Source organism: Dipteris shenzhenensis, chromosome 8, assembly GCF_047967505.1.
Source record: "Dipteris shenzhenensis isolate YYH24624 ecotype China chromosome 8, Dip_SZ_1.0, whole genome shotgun sequence".
Classification (NCBI taxonomy): domain Eukaryota; kingdom Viridiplantae; phylum Streptophyta; class Polypodiopsida; order Gleicheniales; family Dipteridaceae; genus Dipteris; species Dipteris shenzhenensis.
The window spans coordinates 29,850,686-29,874,437 of NC_141603.1; the positions used below are offsets into that span (position 1 = coordinate 29,850,686).

The window sequence follows — 23,752 nt, forward strand, 5'->3', positions numbered from 1 at the left end:
AAGGCTAAGTAGTAAGGGTGATGCATAGAAGCCTAAGAGGAGGGCATTTATCACTACTACAAGAAGCCAGGTCATTACATTGGTGAATGAAAGAGGCAAATAGCTAAGGAAAAGAAAAGGGATTCGGGTGTGGTTGTCTCAGATGCATCAGCTTCTAATGCATATGATGGAGGGGATGTTACAGCCAACTTTATGGAAGAGCATTATGCCTTTTTGTCTTGCATTTAAAATTTTCTAGTGGCTAGTCCAGATACTACAACCACTCTTGAAGATGACCCATATGCTTTCTTGACTTGCAGTTATGACCCTTCAAAGGATGCATGCTCTTTCAGTGTCAATGAGACACTGAACACTTGGTATTTTGATAGTGGTGCTTCCAAGCACATCACCTCAAGGAAGAGCCTTTTTGCATCTCTGCATACACCACCTACTAAAAAGAAGGTGACATGTGCAAGCAATTATTCTTATTCAGTGTGTGGAGTGGGTGACATCATACACACCTCCACGAATGGCACAGATTTCAGAATTAGTGATGTTCTTTATGTGCTAGGTATAAAGAAGAATTCACTTTCAGTGTCCTCTCTCAATCAGGGGGATTTCAATCATATTTGATGATGCTAAATGTGCAGTCCGAGACAAAGAGAACAACTATGCTTTGATGTTGCCTGACACTTTGTATCGGGGTCCTTTTCAGCTTGAAATTTATGAGAGAAGATCCGATCTTGCACTTTCAGTGAGCACTCCCATTGCTGGGATGTAGAATGCGGAGTTATGGCATGCCAGATATGGGCACATGAGCTATGGTAGCTTGATGAAACTTTAGAAGCATCCTATGGCCGATGCATTGCCTCCTTTGGAGTCACCTCCTCCTCATCCATGTGAGGGATGCATCCTTGGCAAGATGCATAGATTTCCTTTTAAAAAGGATGGTGTAGTAAGAGCCACTCGCAAATTACAGCTCATACACAATGATGTCTGTGGTCCCATGAGGACACCTGCTTTTGGTGGTTATCTCTATTATGTTACATTCATAGAGGACTACACCAATTATACTTGGGTCTATGGTCTAAAGAAAAAATCATATGTGTTTATGCATTTCAAACACTTTGTGGCCATGGTTGAAAATGAGACAAAACTCAAGGTGGAGACACTTCACACTGACAAAGGAGGGGAGTATATGTCTCATGAATTTGAGGCATTTTTGAAGAAGAAAGGCATCACACATTATGAGAGTGCTCTCAATGGAAGCAAGAATGGAAGAGGGAGAGAGAGAAACAGAGAGCCACACAAGTTTTGGTAGGTGCAGAACCACCCTAATCTTCTTTTTCATTCATTTATATATGTGTTTGAGTATTATACATAATCGGGGTAAAGGCACGGTGATCGTTAACCCCCACAACCTCCCACTTAAAGGACAATGTGCCTTTAAGGGAGAACAACCAGTGAGCATACTATCCAATGCCCATCAATACATGACAATACTCAAACCGCTGACTAGGTAGACTCTTCGTCAGCATATCTACAGGGTTATTGTCTGTATGAACCTTGACAAGCTCTATGTGCTTGTCCTCAAGATGAAATGGTACCTGACCTCAATGTGTTTGGTCTTTGCATGAAAGACCGGATTCCGTGCTAGCTGAATAGCACTCATGGAATCACTATGCAATGTCGGTACACCTGTATGAATCCCCAAATCTCCCACTAGCCGATCAAGCCATATAGCCTCCTTGCAACCCTTTGTGGCTGCAACATACTCAGCCTCTGTGGTAGACAAAGCAACGCACTTCTGTGCGCGAGACATCCACGACACTGCACCACCTGCAAAGGTGAACACATAACTAGAAGTGGATCTCCTACTATCCACATGCCTTGCATACTCTGAATCTGTGTAGCCAAGTACACACATGTCTCCTCTACCCAAGCAGATGCACATCTCCTTGGTACCCTTCATGTACCTCATGATGCACTTAACTGCGTCCCAATGCCTCTTTCCTAGATTAGCCATATACCGGCTAACAACTCCCACTACAAATGCAATGTCTGGTCTAGTAGCTATCATAGCATACATAAGACTCCCAACTACTGATGCATAAGGAACCTTGGCCATCATGGCCCTTTCCTCATCTGATTTGGGACTATCTGTATGACTCAGTTTCACATATGGAGGCAATGGAGTACTCAATGGCTTCCCCCCCTCCATATTGAAACGCTGCAATACTTTTGTAACATACTCTTTTTGTGAAAGCCAAAGGAGTTTCCTACTCTAATCATGCGTGATGCGCATACCAAGAATATGACTTGCAAGTCCCAAATCCTTCATATCAAAGGCCTCATGCAACTTGGCCTTTAATGCATCTAGCTCATAAGTATTCTTGCTAGCCAATAGCATACTATCCACATATAGTGCCAAGATTATCAGGCTATTATCCTTAGCCCTTTTAGTGTAGAGGTAGTGATAGAGGTAGTGATCAATTTCACTCCTTCTAAAACCCTGGGACCGAATGAAAGCATCAAACTTCTGATACCATTCTCTAGGCACTTGCTTAAGACCATGGAGACTCTTCTTCAGCTTGCAAACTAAATGCTCTTTGCCCTTTTCTTCAAAGCCTTCCGGCTGCACCATGTAAATTTCCTCATGCAAATCCCCATGCAAGAAAGCTGTCTTGACATCCATCTGCATAAGCTCCATATCCTCTGATGCCACTAGTCCAAGCATGCATCTAAGTATGTTCATCTTCACAACCGGAGAGAATATCTCATCAAAGTCCACACCCTTCTCTTGCTTGAACCCTTTAGCGACCAAACGGGCCTTGTACCTAGGCACATCATCACCTGTGACCTTCATTTTGTAGACCCATTTACATGGCAATGCTTTCTTTCCATGTGGTAAAGAAACCAAGTCCCAAGTCTTATTCTTCATAAGTGAACTCATCTCTGATTGCATAGCATACTCCCACTTGCATTGATCCTTGCACATCATAGCCTCTCTGTAGCAAGAAGGCTCCCCGCAATTAGTAAGCATCACATAGTCTACCCCTGGAACAAACCTATCAAGCGGTCTAGACACTCTAGATGATCTTCTCAAGGGCATTTCAGCTTGCTGTGCCACCTGCATATATCAGCCACATTTGGCTCATCATTTCCATCAATAGATGATCCATCATCTACCCTTGATTGTATACCTTTGGGAGTACTTGGTGGTACCATTTCTTGCACATTTGGTGCATCAGCTTGCTGTCTATCAACATATGTAGGTGGATTCACATCTTGGAAAGTGATTCTCCTCATTTCCACATCCCTCATGGGTGCCTTATGCATCTTCTTCTCATTGAAGACTACATCATGGCTGCGTATGATCTTCTTTACTTCTGGATCCCAGAGACGATAGCCCATCTCTCCACTTTAACCATAACCTAGAAAGATGCATTTCCTAGACTTAGGATCTAGCTTCTTTCGAAGCTCTTTTGACACATGTGCATATGCCTCACACCCAAATATATGCAAATGAGAGTAAGAAGGTTTCTTGCCACTCCATGCCTCTTCAGGAATACCACCATCCAAACTCTTACTAGGTGATCTATTGATCACATGCACTGCAGTCTTCATTGCCTCAGCCCAAAAACCACCAGAAAGACTTGCATTGGAAAGCATGCATTGCAACCTTTCTTGAATGGTATGGTTCATCTTTTTCGCAACTAGATTTTGCTCTGGAGTACAAGGGGATGTGAGCTCCCTCTTAATCCCACGTGTATCACAGAAATGCTGAAAGTCATGAGAGAGATACTCTCTACCATTGTCAGTCCGTAGGCATTTAAGCGTTCTACGTGACTGATTCTCAACCAAGGCCAGCCATTTTTGAAATACCTAGAACACATCACTCTTCCGAGCTATAGCATAAGCCCACACTTTCCTAGTTGCATCATCAATGAATGTCACATAGTATTCAGCCCCACCTAATGACCGTGTAGGCATGGGACCACATACGTCTGAATGCACCAAATCAAGCTTTTCAAACTCTTTCTTTCCCCTTCTTTTATGGGCTGATTTAGTCTGCTTCCCATAGAGACAATGCTCACAAAATTCAAAATCAGAGAAACTCAAATGCGGTACATAACCCTAACGGCATAAGAGTTTCATTCCATTCTGGCTCATGTGCCCCAACCTGCAATGCCACAAAGAAGTGCTTGGCTGCTCGGTTATTGCAACAACATGATCAAATTCCCCTGATACATGTAAGGGATACAAAGTCCCACACTTGGCACCCCTAGCCAAAAGCATAGAGCCCTTCTGAATTTTCCAACTCTGAAAGCCAAAAGTGGTGTGAAAACCAGCATCATCTAGCTGACCCACTGAAATAAGACTCTTGGTCAACTTAGGCACATGTCTCACATGATTCAAAACAAATGCAGACCCATTTGCAAAAGAAAACTTTATGTCACCTACTCCCATTATGTCACATGCATAGTCATTTCCAAGATGCACACAACCTATCTTTCCACTGTCATAAGTGGAGAACCATTCCCTATGGGGAGTAACATGGAATGAAGCACCAGAATCCAAAATCCAATCCTGGGAATATGCATCATCTGAAGTGGTAAGCAACTCTACAAATAAACTAGACATGAAGAGAACGTCATTGTCACTATCATGTGTGACTGCATTGATCTCCTCGATCTTCACTTTTCCTTTGTCCTCCCTTGGACTCTCTTCCTTTGGATTTGCACCCCAATTTGCATTCTTTTTCTTATCCTTTTGCTCTCTTTTCAGCTTGTAGCAATCCTTTTTCATATGGCCCTTCTTTCCACAGTGGTAACACTCAATGTTCCGTGCCCTGGATTTGCTACGAGACTTCCCTCTTTCTTGGGACTTCCCCCTGAAATGTGATCTGCCCCTTTGCACATTTAAGGCTGCATCCTGCTTGTTGCCATCCATAGACTTCCGTCTAATCTCCTCAGCCAACAAGCTACCCACAACATCATCAAATTTCAGTACTCCACCAAGTGTAGAGTTACTGACAGTTGTACGGAAGGTATCCCATGAGGATGGCAATGAACATAAGAGAAATATTGCCTTAGTCTCCACACCAAAATTCATCTTCTGAGCCTGAAGCTGGCTGAAAATAATATTGAATTCATTCAAGTGAGAAGCAATGGAGACCCCTTCCTTCATCTGCAGCTTAAACAATCTCTTCATGAGGTAAACTTTATTAGAGGCAGTTTCCTTTTCATAAGTGGCACACAGTTTCTTCCACAAATCTTCCATAATCTGCTCATTTACTACTGTGAAATAAATTGACTTTGCAAGATGAAGTCTAATAGTAGATTTTGCTAATGCATCCAACTCATTCCAATCATCCTCATATATATTTGTAGGCTTAGCTTCAATCCTTGCCAAGGGTTTAATCTACTTCTTTTGAATAAGCACATCCCTTATTTGTTCTTTCCACAAAGAAAAGTTTGTCCCATCAAACTTTTTAATGCTGAAAAACTCCTTTTCAGACATGGAAGAGGATGCCATGATGCAAATGAAACAAAATCCCAAATGCTAGTACCTACAAGAGAGAATCACACCAAATACTAGGTGCACCCAAATGTGTATGCCACAATAGAGTGAAATATCACCAAAACTCAAAGCTCAAAGCATCAAAAGATGCATTTGACTCATGTGCATATACTATGCATCCATATGAGCAAATCTGGCCCAAAAGAAAATGCCAATTGCAATGGCAATCCAAAATGCCAATAAGTGCCAAATGACTCAAGCATAAACACTGTCCACTGGCATATGCATTAATAATATCTCATCCAAGAGAGCATAGCACTATCAGTGCATCACCTGCAATGTGTCAAAGCTGTCCCTCAGCATAAAATAGCATCCATGTGCAAAGCGTCCATAAAAATAGCATCCCACAAGGCAATTTGGGCCTATCAGCGCATCCAATAAGGACTGCAATGCATCCAAATGGCCTATAAATCATCCACTACAACCCAATGCACACCACGAATGAGTGCACACTACTCAAACTGCAACCAGAGTGATTTGCATAAGGTATGCTCAAGAAATCATAGTCTCACGGTAATGACCGCTACTGAAAATAGAACCTGAGATGCCTCAAAACATGGGTGCCATTGCATAATCAGACTCAGCAAGAAAATCTGCAAATATCTCTCTTCTACTGGAACTCCAAAATCCCAACCGATGAGTGAGAAATGGGAGTCAACACTTATCCACTGCCATGTGGCATAAATCTAAGATTTCAAAACATTAGAATGAAAAATGCATAACAGAGAGACGAAATCAAATACACAAAGATCTATAACTCTGAAAATCCTCCATCGAATCACGTAAGAACTGACAGGTAGGGGTTTTTGGGCGTCCGGAACGCAATGGGACAGACGGTTTTGGAAACCGTGGTCCAATTACTGGGTCCAACACACGGACTGAAAAACGTTTTTGGAAACAGAGCTATTTGTAAACTCCACCGGAGTGCGAATGATGAGCAACATAGAAGTTTTAGGACCTCCTGAGTCCACCGGAACTGACAGATCTGCAAATGGTTGCTCCAAACTTGAGTTCTAACACCCGGGCATAAAAATGCAAAAATTGACATAGTAAGTTAGAAATCCAATGAAATGATCCCAGATTCAAGAATGAAGGTGTTTCCAAGATCCTAAAGTGAAGTGGACACCAAAAGCAAGCAATAGTTGCCTCTACAAGTCAATACGGAGTCTTTGTCATCGAATGGAACAGGGAAAAGCTCAAAAAACGACATTTTCTTTGAAAACACTTAACAGGCTCTTAAAACCACTTCGCAAAACCAAAGTGACTTTTCCAAAGGTTCCTTCAAGGTCTCTACACACTCGGATGCAAGTAAAGTCACCCACAAAGCTTCCTACAAAGCTTCTCCTTCCTCCCATAGAGCTGCTGAGCTTTAAGCATTCACGCACGCTCAGCTAGATCACCCGGGCTCTGATACTAGCTGAGAGTGCTCTCAACGGAAGCAAGAATGGAAGAGGGAGAGAGAGAAACAGAGAGCCACACAAGTTTTAGTGGGTGCAGAACCACCCTAATCTTCTTTTTCATTCATTTATATATGTGTTTGAGTATTGTACATAACCGGGGTAAAGGCACAGTGACCGTTAACCCCCACACATTAGCTTACACTGAGGCTTACACCTAAGAAAAATGGCAAGGCTGAGTAGAAGAATCGCATCCTCATGGAGATGGATAGATGCATGCTTACTAGTAAGAAGTTACCTTAAAAATTTTGGCTCGAAGGCCTCACGTGTGCCAATTATGTTTTGAATTGGGCTCCCAAAGGCTTTGAAGACAATCACTCCCTATGAGGCTTGGCATGGGAGAAAGCCTTCAGTGGATCACTTTCAAGTTTTTGGTTGTGTTGCATATACCCATGTGCCTGTGGAGTTTCGACATAAGTTGTCAGATAAGGCACTTAAGTGCTTTGTTGGGTATAGTGCACAAACTCTATAATCGTGCCTCTCGCAAGATTTTTGTGAGTAGAGATGTTATCTTTTTAGAGAATTCAGCACATACACATGCTGAATTTACTCTTCTAGCTTCTTCAGATGATGTTTTTGAAGGAATGTTACCTATAGCTTTTGGTTCCCCAATTGAGGCTCTTGTGGAAAATCATAATTTACAGCAACCTCCTCCTAATCCACATGCCTTGATTCAGCCACATGCTAATCTTGCTCCTCCATAGGGTGTGGATGTTGTCAAGCAAGAGATTCAAGAGATACATGCAGCCAAAATAGTTCCGAATTGGTTGCTACAGACTCTCAGGGAGAGTAGACTTGAGGCACCTTTGCCTAGCAGGTTTCGTAGTGCAGTAAGGCATGCAAGGGTGGATCTTTCTGTTGAGAAAGCTTATGCAGGTACACTTCTTGATGAAGAAGAACCTGACTCTTTTGGAGAAGCCAAGGATAATGTGCATTGGATGCATGCCATGCACAATGAATTGTAGTCCATTGAGAAAAATCAGACTTGGGATGTTGTGGATTTGCCACTAGGGAAACATGCCATTGGTACCAAATGGGTTCTTAAAGTGAAAAGGAAGCCTGATGGGTCCATTGATAGGTCCAAGGCACGGCTGTTTGCCAAAGGCTATGCTCAAAAAAAGGGCATAGATTATGAGGAGACTTTTGCTCCTACATCTCGGATGACCACCAGGTCACTTATTGCCATGGCTGTAAATTTTGTTTGGAATGTCCATCAGTTGGACATAAAAACAACTTTCCATAATGGGGACTTATAGGAAGAGGTTTATGTCAAACAACCTCCTAGATTTGAACTTTCGGGCAATGCACTTCAAGTTTGCAAGCTAAATAAAGCTTTATATGGGTTGAAACAAGCCCACGTGCATGGTATGCCAAGATTGATGCCTTCCTAAAAAGTAAGGGGTTATATAATAGTCCCACGGAAAGCACCCTCTACATCAAGAAGGATGGGGGGGATATTTTGGTCATTATTCTTTATGTAGATGACATGTTGCTTACAGGGTCACATGAGGAAATAATTGCAGATTTCAAGGCTGAATTGAAAGCTAAATTTGACACGACAGATTTGGACATGTTAAATTTCTATTTGGGGATCCAATTGATACAAGACAAGTGTGGCATTGTTATGTCTCAATCCAAGTATGTGCAAAAGCTCTTAGATAGGTTCAACATGCAAGATTGTAAGCCTATAGCCACTCCCATGGCTGAAGCTTACTATGTATGATGTAGGTGAATCAGTGGATGCCACACTTTACAGCCACTAAAGCCTATAGCCACTCCCATGGCTGAAGCTTACTATGTATGATGCAAATGAATCAATGGATGTCACACTTTACAGCCATGTTGTTGGATGCCTCATTTATTTGTGCAATACATGGCCTGATATTTAGTGAGCAAGTATATGCACAGCCCAAAGACAACACATTGGTAGGCTATAAAATCCATCTTCCATTATTTGCAAGGCACAAAGTCTTATGGCTTGATGTTTCCAAGGGGGGGTGACTTGTAGATGCATGCTACAGTGACTCAAATTGGGCTGGAGACTATGACACCATGCAGTCCACTGGTGGTAATTGTTTCTTTTTGGGAAAAGCTTGTATTTCTTGGTTGAGCAAGAAACAATCTACTGTGACTACTTCCTCATGTGAAGCTGAGTACATGCCAGCTTTCACAATGATAGTTGAATGTGTTTGGTTGTGTCGTTTGTTTGTTGATCTTAATCTCTTATTCGAGGGTCCTTCTCCAATTTTCACTAATAGTCAAAGTGCTATAGCAGTGGCAAAGAATCCTATGTTTCATGCTCGCACAAAGCACATTGAGGTTCATTAGCATTATGTCAGAGAGAATTTGCATGCAGGGGAGATCAGTATGATCTATGTGTCAACACATGACAATGTTGCAGGCATCTTCACCAAAGCACTTCCACGTGAGAAGTTTGAGGCATTTCGCAGTGCCCTGAACTTATCTCCTTTTGGTGATGGATCAGTTCCTTGTACATCACATTGGCACTGTAGGGAGGTGTTAGAATCATTGGCATATTCTAGGCAGTGGCCAATGTAATTAATAAGTGAGTTAGGGCACTTTTCCTTCATTAGGAGGTTTTCCCCCCTAACTATAGTTAGTGGGTTAGTATAGTTTGTCACTTGGACAAAACTATCTTCACACTCGTACTCATCTTATCTTTCTATTGCACACTCTACGTTTTGCTCTTGCTCACTCTTGCTTCCTACTCCCTTTCATTCTCACATAAATTTCATGAAAGCTTGCATAAAAATGTCATGAAAATTTTCTCAACTATATCTTAGGTGGTTTTTTCAACCCGATTGAGTGGACAATTAGTGGTGAGTTGTGATTCAAGTTTCACCCAGAAAGCAACATGTATTTTAAGATGTAGACATGGAGCATGAAATAGATTAACAAATAGATGTGTTGGATGGTGGCACTTCCAATACACCTTTTACAAGATTTTTGGAATGTAAGATAGTTTGAGTTCCTTTCAGGGTTTCCTAGACAATGATTTTGGACAACTCAATTCACATGCCCAAGATGTGCAAGAACTAGCTAGAGATGATTGAGAGGATAAGCATTAATTTCATGAGGTTGACTTGGATGATTCCAATTAATTCAATAATGGAGGACAATATTGATAGAAAATATCTTTAGTTATGAAAAGACTTGCATTTAATTTCATTGTTGTAAGGTGTAGAGTGAAATCCCACACTTGTCCAAAATTTTCAATGGTTAAACGTTACAAATTATAGGTGCCTTTTTCTATGCTGTGTTTTTTTAAAGAGTTGTTGATGCAAATATTGACACTAATATCTAATTTTTTGGAGTTTTTGATGGTAATATTGATGATAATATTAACAATAATAATGATGTGGATGGTCTTTTCCTCTCACCCCATTTTTCACTAGTGAACCCTATGCTTGGCTGCAAATAGTGATCAAGTTGAAGATGCCCTCTCTTGTACTCTAGGATGGTGTACAAAACCTACTCGATGCTTGGGTGTAGAAGATAGATGTCAAGAGTTCTATCATAGGGGTTTGTGCTACATGTGCAAAAACGTATGAAGATGGCATACGAGGATGCACAAAGCAAAAGACAAACGTTGCAAGAAATCAATAACTAACTGAGATTCCAAAACCGATGCTTGTATTATAAAATAGTCCTTAGCCTATTACAAATAGCTAAAGTTACAACTTTGCTCATGTAACAATTGTGTGTGGTTTGCAATCTCACTCTTCCTTGCCTCATCTTGAGGTAACACATGGATTACAAGAAGCAAGGCTGAATCTTGTCTAGTTTAATTGACTCAAATTTAGACCACTAACAAAGCAAAGGGGGCAAGCAGGCAAGCCCATTCTAACTCCAATTCTACACTAAGTAGCCTAGAACTCAAGCAAGCAGGCCCATTCTAACTCCAATTCTACTAAGTAGCCTAGAACTCTAGTCTTAGTTGGTTTTGGTGAACTGCCTTTTAATCACATGGATGTGAGAACCCAAAAACCACTGCTAGGGATAGGATCCACATCATGGCCCGTGTTTTCTCATCCTAGATACTTGGGGTCCCATCGCTCAACTTCACAATGGTAGCTCCTAGATCACGCACACTCAGTAATGTGGACCTAATGTGGGTTGGTTGGGTAACTTGAGATTAACATTTCACCTCATCTTTACTTGGACCATGTCCTCATGGCTCCAAACTCATGTTAGAAGGTCTCTATTCAAAACTTGATGTCCAAATAAGGGCCTTTTAATGAAGAGGCTAGGATGTTTCCTTGTGCCTTTTGGGGACTGGATGCTAGTGCTGCAAAGAGAAGGGAGGCTAACAAGGGGTCAAGGATATGGAAGGATAATGTGCCTCCAATTAGCTAGGTAAGGCCAACCTTTTAGAGTGTGGCACTCTCTTGGCACAACTAGTGGAGCTTGTAGGTGATGATAACACGATGAATGAGGGACTATAGTCATTTCTAGTTCATTGCAAGGAATTGTCCCTACCTGTCAATCATGCTTTGTGTATCCCTAAGTTGTGCTTGGGTCTCTTGGAGCTGACAACTCAAGGATACATGTTCTAATTGTAGCTTGGTGTGAGACTCTTTAAGACTATCATGCTCCACCTATAGCCTAGTATGATCTCCCTTAAGGCTGTCATGCTCTCCTTGTAGCTCATTATACTTGGTGCTTGCAAAATCAAGCTCGTCTTCATGAAAAAATTCAACCCAGTTCTCAATGCCGCATGCTACTGCTTATTGCATATGAGATCTTGAGGAGGCACCCATTGTATGGCCACATAGCATAGAGTGCAAGAGCATCCAAGCCCTTTTCTTTGAGTTGACACTAGTTAGCCATTACAACATCACGGGGAGCATCATCCTCAAATCAGAACAATTTTCACCCATTGTGACCCTCCAGGGTGGTGATAGAAGCATCACGTCTTGGGGTGGATTGGGGTGCCAATAGCCCTTAAAATGTCTCTTGGATGTGGTCTCTGCTTCTTGCTTATGTGGTTCTACACCCTTCACACTTATGTCTAGTAGCTCATAATCATACAATAGCAAGTCAAGGACACCCTTGACGATACAAGCCATGCCTTGCAAGATTCATATATATATATATATATATATATGTATGTATGTATGTATGTATGTATGTATGTATATATGTATGTATGTATGTATGTATGTATGTATGTATGTATATATATATATATATATATATATATATATATATCCTCTTCTAAGACTCTAAGTTATTCTTCCACTTTGAGACAAAAATGGACTTCTCAAAAGAAAAGGGGAAGGCCAACAAAGGGAAAACCTGCAAGTTTGAACAAGTGAATGTGTGAGGTATTCCAAGGAATTCTTTTCTCAAGAAATCTTAAAAGAATAGCTAACCTTGAAATCCAAATCAAAGAAGCAATTTGAATCCACAAAGCAACTAAAATGATGAATTGGAAAGTGCTTGGGTACAAAGGTGACTAAAGCAATGCAAATTGACATCTTGTACTTTAGTTCAATCTCCATCTAATGATGAGTGAGATATGTGGTTTATTTTTCTTTTCTTTTATCTCATACACCTATTACCATTCATGATTTGTTTCTTTATCATATACTCAAAGCACATAAGCATCGATCATTTGCCTATATTTTTCATACCCTTAAATATCCTTATTCCCTTCATCCCACTTTATTTGCATTTACTGCATCATCATGGGAGACAAACCCTATCCACCCACACTCAAAGAGTAGTTAGATGCAATTCAAGCACAATTGACAAGTACCTGAGCATAGGGAGAAATCGCAAAATAAAGTTAAGTGTGATACAAGAAAGAGGCACTCATCTAGTGACAAGTTATCTGACTCTAATTCAAAATATGAGCATATCCTTACGATAGTGAGAGCCACACTTACAACATACAATTGAGCAAGGAGAACAAAGAAAATTATAACATTTCATATTGTTGAATTTCAATCGAAACAAAGATGCACATACTGTTTTATCAGGGATTAGTTAGTTAGATGATTATTTTTTAGGAGGGCAACTCTTTGAAAAGTATAAAAATCAAGTGTGCTACCAACCATTTGGTAGAGAGTGCCACACTTTGGTGGAATTTTACAAAGCATAGTCAGAGACAATTAGATTCCTGGAAGTCTTTCCAAAATCTCATAAAGAAATATTTTCTACCAGCACACTTCAAAGAGAAAGGTAGGCAAAAGTGACACATTTTTGGGCAATTTGATGAGGAAACAATCTCTACTTGCATCAGTTAGATTTAGGTAGACCCTACTATAGTTGCAATCACTAGAGAGAGTGTGAGAGATCAAAGGAGAAAATCTATAGCAAGGTTAAAGTCAAAACTTAAAGTAGAGATAATTTTGCCACACTCGCAAAATGAATTGCTAGTGAAAGAACGGTATGCCAAGAGAAGGAAAGGGGCCAAACCTACCTTTCCATTGAAAAAAAGAGTTTAAAAGGCAATTGCTTTGTCACAATTTGAATAACAGAATCGATGAAGGGAATTCCTTGGTCTGACATGATGTCAATGGGGCATCCAGACCTATTGATGATAGTCTCATACAAGAACCTTATTGTGCTTTGGCTATGTTGTATTACAAGGCTTTTCTTTGGCCTATTTGATGACATAATCAGTTGCCACCATCATGTATTTATATACACATAAAATTTTATCCCCATTTTGGAAGGGTTCCCATGGATAGGTCGGCTATAATCGCATTTGATCTTGGAAAGTTGGTCTCTTTAGCCATTGGGATGCATCACATTTCTTGGAAGGTTGTCCTCTCTACTCGTTGGTATGCATCACATTTCTTGTAGTGTTTTGTAATATTTGCATAGATGGTACTTCTCCATGGTCCTACATCTAGTTTTTTTTTCACTATGAATTTAGTAAAAAATTGACCACCGCCCACACCTTGATCTGCTTTGTTTCTGACAATTGATCTCTTTTGTGGAAGACTCATTAGTAGGGGATCATGTCTTCCCCTTTTTTGTACAAGTGACCATGTTTATTAACATATACTTATAAGATTTTAGTGCAATCATTCCCCATTGTCTATGGTTGCATCTCTGAAAAATGTAGCCATGGAGAGGTACTACATGATTTCTTTATTCTTATCTTAGTATGTTGATAGCAAAAACAAGCCAGTGTTAGGAAGGCCATCATCTGTCCCTTTGGTGTGTTTCTTTTATTTGGTGAATTGGTTTGTTAATTATGTAGAGCAACTCTCGGTGGTCCACATGGAAAACAAAAGGTTTGCCCAAAGGATCGTGCCAAAATTTTCAACACTATAGTACACCATCCCATGTGTGTGTGTGTGTCCCACTCTTTGCGTACACACACATATATTTATATTTGAATTTATCTATCTGATAAAGGGAACAGAAGCAGATCCTCATGGGATCAATAGCTTTTTTCTTCCACCTATTTGAGAACGCCTGCTAAATCAAATTGAAGGTGAACCAAAACCGAGTTGACACGCCTTTAGCAAAACATTAATCATGAGGGAGATGAGTAGAATCGTTGCTCACCTAGCTAAATCATTGAGTAAACTAAGTTGCCTATGGTGAAGGGGATCTTGAAAACAAAGACATTTTAAGATCCCACCTTGAGACCCAGCGAAGCGGGTCTCTAACCCGTTGACGTAGATGGGTCATGCTACTCGTTTAGCATTATTGGGGTACTTGAAAGGCCATCCTTTGAATGAAGAACTCTTTGGGAAAAGTTAAAACGTAGACATAGACATAATTTCCTGCTATTACCTTTCTAAAACATCTTTTTCAGTAGAGACTAGTGCCTTTTAGCATTATTGAAGTACTTGAAGAAAAGTGGAAAATGTAGACAAAAACCTCATTTTCAATAAAGTAGTGCCTTTTAGCCTTATGGGTGATTTCAGTGCTCTTTTCACTCGAGCGAAAAAGAGCCTCTGCTGATTCTACTCGTGTGCTTTTAACCCAGCTGTTCTTCAAGAAAGAAAGCCGCTGCCCGCTTACATATTTGCGTTGCTAGCGAACCGAGAACCCGAGAGAACGGTGCGCGCAAACTTTATACGACATCGAGCTCCTCAGCATGTCCAACTTTTGGCCTTCACAAAGCAACAGGTCTTGAGTAGTGCTGTATTTAATGTTGACGGCTGTTTCAAGTTCTAGATGACATGTCTGGAGGTCGAGTGCTCTATTTGTGGACGGCTGTTTCAAGTTCTAGGCTCATCTATGTGCCTATGTGCATCACTCGAACCAATTTCGTGTGAATGATCGCACGATCGCGCTGCTTGCACTATGGTTAGATTGCAAACCGGTCAAGTTTCATGTTGTTGGGTACAACTTGTCCATACTTGTCATGAAGCTCTGATCTGCACTTGATCATCGTTGCTTCCATTTCTTCACTCACTCGCCGTTGGGTCGCCTACTCATGAGCAGGAGTGATCAGTCCACAAAATGGCGACTGTTGGTTCAGCAACAAATTTCAGCTTCCCCGGATGATGCGTGGGAGGTCGCTAGCAGATTTTGCGGGCTGAAGCTCTGGATACCAACGATGGAAATATGCGAGCAGATCGAGGGAGAGGAAGGGACCCCAGGTTGCGTTAGATACTGTGTGGGAAAGGAGAGGAGGAACGAAGAGAGTTCAAGTGCAAGCTGGGTGAAAGAGAAGCTACTCACGTGGGATCAACAAAAAAGACAGTACACCTACTCGGTTGTAGAAAGCAACATGGGACTGGATGGATACATAGCAGCTTTTGAAGTGGGTGAAGGTGAAGAGGGAGGAGCGTTGGTGAAATGGAGCTTCGAAGTAAACCCCGTGTCTGGGCACACTCAGAAGATTTTCCTGCATTCCATGCGGGAAAAATTCGAGAAAAATATACAGAGCTTGGAAAGCGTGGCACTTCAAAAGCAAATCGAGCCAGCAGGCCCTTCAGCCCTTTTATGAGTGTTCTTCACATCATCTTTGTATAAGTAGGTTAATATTTTTGAATATGTGTAAAGTTGAAGTTTTACACTTTGAAGGTTTATTAGAGCCACACACAACCCGTGTTAAATAATACAAGAAGGATCAATCTAAGTACATAAGTGAGAATTATTTCAAATCTCTTACTTTTCTTGAAGAACGAGCTTAAGGTGGTGGTCTTTAGGTAGAAACCATCTTAAACGTGTTCTTAGATGAGAACAACACCCTCAAAAGAAGATATGCATGAGCTCCATATAGATGAAGTCCAAGATGCAACATCATTTTATAGTTGAGAATGACTTATCTAGGATTCCTAGCAAACATTAACATCAACATTAAATGAAGTTAGTCCCCAATGAAAGTATTGATAAGAAAATGTTATAGCAAATACTACTACTAACATGGGCTAAAATCCTTGAATTACTATTTAGACACAAGAAATCAAATTCAGTTTAATCATGCAAAACTATGTCTACGATACTTTTAATATTAGGCATTGGTTAATAATGAAGATAATTGTATGAAGTAGCATAATATCACATCCTAAGATATAGGGGCACTTTTTTGTCTACCTATGCACCCCTCATTCTAGGCATGAAAGAGGGATCTTAGAGGATATCGAGGTCTTGCCCACAAGACATGACACATGGCACCCTCTATACTTCCCCAACAACTAATAACATGGCCATGATGGGCTCTGCTTGTGCATAGAATGTGGAATTGCGTAGGTAACGTTCTAGTCAATAGCTTCTTCATGTGGACCTACACACATGCAAACAATTGTTAGATCTAGTGACATAGCATACCATGAATCTTCACATATGACTTGTAGTCTTTGTCTCTAGTGCTCCATGTGGTTGTGTAGTATAGCCCCTATGGTGCCTCCTTGGTATGATGGCCTCCAGCAATAATGACTCTTGTGGCAACATACAAAATAAAAAGATTAGGAACAATAATGATGAATAATTTTCTAGGTGGCTAGATTGATTGAACTACTCATGTACATACATGAATGATTAATAGCTAGATCCAAATTCGTGCTATCCTATGAGCGGGGATTGACGCGGCATAGGCCTCACCTTATCTCACAATAGTAATTACGTAAATAAATGTGCAAGGTATGGTGGATATGGAGGGCCTAGGTGTTTGATATATGTATGTTATGTATGCATGTATGTATGTATGTGTGTATGTATGTATGTATGCATGTATGCATGTATGTATGTGTGTGTCTATATATACATAAATAGAGGTATATATATATATGTATATATATATATATATATATATATATATATGTATATGTATATATATATATATATGTATATGTATATATATATATATATGTATATATGTATATATATATGTAGTGTTAGTGTGTGTGTGTGTGTGTGTGTGTAGATAAATATCTATATCTATATATTATATCTATATGTCTCTATGTGTGTGTGCGCATGCGCGTGCTATGTGTGTGTATGTGTGTGTGTGTTAGCTTACACCATGTTGAATGTCAAAGCAACTAGGACGCAACTTCATGCTAGATATCTCATCCTTGTCAAAATAAATAGAACACTAGAAAGACACAACATGAATGCACATGCACGAAATCATGGACCTAAAACTACCTAAACTTTGTGCATTTACACTACCTTCTAAAGCCAACATTTGTTAACCCATTTTGGATTTGGCATGGTACATTTTTGGATGAGAAACAATTCCTATATAGACTAGGTGAGTGAATGTAATAAACACTTTCTTGCCTCAAGCCATGTAATTAATGTAGATTCTTGAGAATAAACTATATAGATTCTTTCAAATAAACTATAATATAATTTTGAATTCCCTTGGCCCACCAATAAAAGTAATGGGACCCTCTCACTCCCTTCCTCTCTTCCAAGGCAAATAATTTTCACTTCCCTTGGCCCCCACCAATAAAAGTAATAGGACCCTCTCACTCCCTTCCTCTCTTCTAAGGAAAATAACAACCTCTTAAGCTTTGGAGACAAACCAATGTAGCTCTATGACCCCAAGTCTCAACTATCAAAGGTCCATACCTGAGCAAGAATCCCTTTAGGTTTGTTATCAGGATTATTGCCCCAATGTGGTTCACTAAATCCAGGCCTGAGCCAAGAAGAAAACCCACGAAGCAGTCTTGCCTTATTTGAGCCCCACCTTTGTCATCAATAACACAACACCTCTGAGCTTCTCGCTCACTAGATCTCTTCAACAACTCACATCCAATTGACCCCTAATTTCCCCAAGTTTCAATTTGTGAGGATACGGTCCAAGCTAGGCCAAGCAAGATGTTGAGCCCTCAAAATATGCATGCAAAAGATATGATGAAGAGGCACACATGGCCACCTCAACCTCCAGCTATTTTGATTTTGAGCCCCCATGGAAATAATCAAGCAAGTGGTGGTTCTTGCATCTACACCAGGGATTTTGGAATCCATAGCATAAGGGCTACAAATACACATGCACACACTACATTGTGAGACTTTTTCATCCTTTCTCAGATGGACAAAGATCTAGACAATTGAACACATTTGTCTTGATGTCCTTTCACACACATTGAATGCTACATAGAGAACAGTAATTATGCAGATGAGTAGTCCATGTAAATCCTCATATGGGTTGTTGATTACCCACCAATAGAATGATAATACACCATTTTGCGGCATTGTTTCCTCTCAATTGTTGAGTAGATTTTCCATCAGTAGTTCATGATAAGCACATTCATATGATGGTTGTTCTATCAAATCATTAAATCCCCCAATAGTACTGTGAGGGGGTAGAATTTTCGTGCTCTCACAACTCAAGGATTTGAGCATTGCCCATTGCACATGAAATGAAGGAGCCGCAACATGAGGGTAGAGGTGGGAGAGTATTCACAATGCGCGTGCATATGGAAACGGAGAGAGAGGGGGGAAGAGAGAAGAGTAGGGAGAAGGAGAGAGAATTTATCATACAAGGGCATATGTGGAGAGAGAGAGAGAGAGAGAGAGAGAACAAGGGGAGGAAATGGAGACACAAGGAAATCCATAATTGTATTCCAAAGCACCAAGGCTATGTACATGGAGGGGGGAGGACTAACAAAGAGAGTACCTACATGGAGAAGTGTCGAACGTAGAGAGCCCCTCAACATCAGAGAGTGATCTCCTTTTATAAGCCAAGGCCTTCGTAACAAATTGCCCCTCCCACATGCATAGTGTGGGGGAGGCATCCTCCATGTGAGTGAGGAGGTTGCACACTCTCAATTGCATGCCACAATACCTTGCCTCAATTTTCCATATAAATCAAGCACCCCTTATACCAAGTCCAAGATGCCCCATGGCTCCTTCCTAATTTTATAATGTGCACAAGCACTTAGGAAGATAAGTGGAGGGTTGGCACAAAGATGCTTACCACCTCACGCATACTCATGCACTAAAATATTTCAAGAGATAGGGTTGGCACAAGATTCCTTGCCACCTCAACCTCTTTTACAAATTTTTTATTTCCATACCATTGATCTAGTGCCTAGCTCACTTAATGTTGCCATGGGTCCATCTAGGTGGCAAGGTGGCCCATGGAGATTCCTTCACACATCATCCACCTCTCCCATATCTTATTCTAAAAGCACCACACTTGCATAAACAAGGGTGCATGTATGCACGAAAGCACTTGGCTCCAACTTGTGGGTTTTACGGGTCTTTAGACACTGCCGATTGTTTTAGTAAGAAATACGCTTTGAGGACTCGCAAGATCCATTAGGATTTGCCAAGGTTCTATAGTTATTTGCATGCTCTCACACTGACTGCAAAGCCACTGCCTTTATTTTAAAAAAAACTATAAATTAAAACTAGGAGGTAAATCAATGTTATTTTTCCTTGAAGGTTTTACCAATGATACTTGCAAAGTTTTAATGTCAACTTTCTGGGGTTTTTTGGATTTGTTTTTATAAACAGATCCAATAGACGAAAATCTCTTCATCGATAGGCATAAAGCTCGTTAAGCAGGCATAAAGCCCGTTTGGTTGGCATGAAGCCCTTTCAATAGGAAAACATATTTTTTTAAAACAAGCGAACCTGCTTTTCAGGCAAACGGCTTACTGGATAGCTTTTTTTTTTCATGCAACGGCTTTAGCAGTTAACAGTCGAACTGGCTTTAGCGCCTTGCTCACAAATAAACACGCGAGACCTAGATGAGCGATTGAAAAGCTTGAAGTGACTTGAAGACTTGTAGTTGGAGAAAGCCAAGGCAATCGTTCTAGGGAGAGCTCAAGCATGGAGGAAGAGTGGAGCCCTGAATTGATTTATAGCCATGTGGGAGGGGGGTAAAAAGCACACACAAGCTAATAAAAAGCCAACAGCCACACACAAGCTAAAAGTTGAAAAGCCAACAGCCATTTAAAAGTAGAGGTTAAGAATGTTAAAAATTCCTTAAAAGCTAAGAATAATCACAAAACTGCAACTCAACTCAATCCTAAAGCATTGTCTCTAGGAGAGCCAGTGCTAATAAACACCAAATGCACACAATATTTTATAGCCTCCTTCTACCTTGGGCTAATTCACATTATTATCTTCATGAAATATCACCAAGCAGACTATAGCAGATGGAATTTTAATTCTTATGACAATACAAATGAGAGAATAGGTTGACAAGCATTCCTTTGTCCATGTACATAATATGCATTGTCCATCAGAAGTGAGTGGTCAGGCATGTGAGGTTGCCTATGCATTAAGAGCTCAGGGTGAGAAAGCGTGGTAGTTAAAACTAAATTTTACATTCTTTTGATACTTCTCATCAAGAATGGATTGATGAATTGTCTTTATATTTCTCTTTTCATATGATTTAATGTCATATATTGTCATTGCATGTGCCTTAATTTAAAATCAATGGTACACTGCTTCTACTCATGTATGTGCCTTTTAGACTACAAGCAACTGGAAAACCCACCCTTTAGGAGAATAATTTTTTATGAAACTTATGGGAAACATTTTAAGGATTATCAAATATATTGCACTGAAGAAAGTAAGAAGGCTATGATGCTTATAGGAGACAATTTAGGGATTATCAAAGATATTGCACTAAAAAAAATAAGGCTATGATTTTTAACAGCTTTTGTATTCATGTTTCTCCAATACCCTTAGATCATACAAAGGTATTCCAGGACACCATTGGGCGAATTGATCCATTACTTGAAAAGTAGCACGGCTATGATTTGTAATGGCTTTTGTATTCATGCATTTCTCCAAACCCCCAAAGCTTACAAAGATGTTCTAGAACACCCTTGGGTGAAGTGCTCCATTACTTGAAAAATAGCATCATCATAATATCTAACTAGGATCATGAACTAAAACATTATCTACACCCATGCAAGTTAAAGTTTATGAGACTTAAACCAATGGAGGTTGAGTACTAGTTACATAAAGTAAGAAATCATAAAGTAAGAAATCTAACCCTCTTTCTATGTGGAATAATAATGTTTTGAGCCATGTGGTAGTTTGTCATGGTTAGTGATCTATTCACATGTACACACGATCATGTTGGCATTGCATTCCAACACCTTTCCTCAAGGCCAACACCATGAGTTTGGTCATCCATAGAAGATGGTGAATCTCGAAAGTGCTTATCACTACCTCTAATGGGAATTCTTTTCTTTTTGCAACAAAATTGAAAAAACTCAACTTCACCTTACTTTTTCAAAATGTTATGGGGGCATCAAATTCTAAGTCATCTCAAACCTTTAGCCATATTTGATTCCTTTTCAAAAGAACCTTTAAGGGAGCTCTCCATTGTAGAACCAAAAGTTTCTAAGCGCCCACAAACACTTCAACCATAATGGATGTTATCATGTATTCCCTTTATTAAAGAAAGGGTTGGAAAGAAGTGCTCATGATGCTTCCTTTAGACGTCAACAAAGTATAAAGAAGGGCGTAGGTACAACCAATTGAGTGGTGCCCCAAATCTTTTCTTTTTTTAAAGATCCTTACTTTGGCCAGTGTAATCAATTGTTTGCACAACCAAAATTCCCATCTACTTTTTCAAATAGAAGCAAAGGTGACTAGCAAATATAAAGTATAGGTATTCTAAAAACTCCATAGAATTGCAACTTTGTGCTTCTTGAATGAATACAATGGAGAGCGAAAGCACCCAAACAAAGCCTATTAAGATGCATCCTCCTGCTTCTAAAACATACAATGAATTGAGGTTCTGATATCCACAATTGTTGACTCAAGAGGAAGGGAGGCACACGTGCGTACACAAAGGGGAGAGGGGGGCAATCAAAATGAGAAATTTTACTTGAAGGACAAGCATGATAGCATGCCATGGCAACCTGAGTAGAAATAATGTGACACAAGAAAAAATCCTTCCATTAAGAAGGAAGGGGAAAGAGAACAAGCATGACTACAAGGCAGACAAATGACTCGTGCCCATGCAAGCGATGTAATAGTGTGCCATGAGATGTAAGGATACATTAGGAATCTCCCAAGTTGGCTTTCATAGCAAGAATTAGACACAAGTTGGAGACCAAACTTCAAATTTTTAAAATAGGCAGCATGAACCCTTGCTATAAACTTTTTCCAATAAATTTAGTCTTCTAACTTTTAAAACATTAATAATGGTGTTTTCTTTTTCTTTTTTTTTTGGGGGGAGGGGGAAGAGAGAGGCATTGTGCACACCATGGCCACTTGAGTAAAAAGAAAAACAAGTCGCAATCTTTCTGTGGACAAAGAAGAAACAACACAAGAGTGAGCATGCCACATGAATACCAAGCAACGCAATAGAAATCCTTCCATTACAGACAAAGGGAAAAGAGAGTACACAAAAAATGAAGGAGTTCTAGTCACGCAAATGATTGACAACAAGTCTTGCAATTTGGCTTTCATAATCAACAAGTAGACAAAAGTTGGAGACAAAAACCTTGAGCTTCTAGGAGGAAACAGCCCTGAACTGTGCTCTGAATGGCACATCATGTTGAGTCCTTAAACATTTTCTTGTATGCATGTGTGTACGTATCTCTCACACACACACACACACCTGTATGTATGTACGTCTCTGTGTGTGTGTGTGTGTGTGTGTGTGTGTGTGTACATATGGATTCCACCCCAAAAAAAAAAAAAAAGTGTGTACGTATGGATTTCACCACACACAAAAAGTGTGTACATACACAGTTTTTTGGTGAAACTATTGAATTAATAAATTTATGCAATTTACAGTCGCTGCCACCAAATGTGGCAGCTAGAAGCAGTGGGAAAACTATTCTAAAAGGTGCGTACTCACTTTTTTTTTAAAGTCCAGTTACAGTTACATCACAATTTGCAACCCCCTAAACGAAGAGGGAAGCAATTATAAGATCAGAAAAGGTCACTATACAACAGATATGTAGTACTGTCAATCTAATGGGCTCCGCAAGCAATCAAATAAGGATTGCCTTAACGACGCCCTGAAGAAAGAGAAACTATGACAGAGAGATGTGCACGCGCACACACACACGTGAGCGTGCCTGCGTGTGCGTGTTGAGAGAGAGAGAGACAGACACAGAGAGAGAGAGAGAGAGAGAGACGCATGCACATGTGTATGTGTGCGTGTGTGCATGTGTGTGGAGAGAGTACGAGAGAGAGAGAGAGAGAGAGAGAGAGAGAGAGAGAGAGAGAGGCATCAATTGGAAGAACAATGGAATGGATTGTCCGTGCAAAACTTTGGTCTTCAAAGGAATCATGAAAAGCTGGGGAGACACATGCTTAGAAAACACATAAAATCAAAATAAATGGCTTTATTCCCATCA

At 40.2% G+C, this 23,752-nt stretch overlaps 1 protein-coding gene across 1 annotated transcript; it reads left to right on the top strand.

Annotated features, from left to right (window-relative positions):
• The first annotated feature begins 15,570 nt into the window (after positions 1 to 15,570).
• On the top strand, positions 15,571 to 15,963 carry LOC147899360 (lachrymatory-factor synthase-like). The gene has a single exon (XM_087377711.1). It carries the CDS (start codon positions 15,571 to 15,573, stop codon positions 15,961 to 15,963), a length of 393 nt encoding a protein of 130 aa, XP_087233837.1.
• The last annotated feature ends 7,789 nt before the right edge of the window (positions 15,964 to 23,752 follow it).

Coding starts and splice junctions, on each gene's coding strand:
- LOC147899360 (XM_087377711.1), top strand. CDS start 15,571: ATGGAAATATGCGAGCAGATCGAGGGAGAGGAAGGGACCCCAGGTTGC.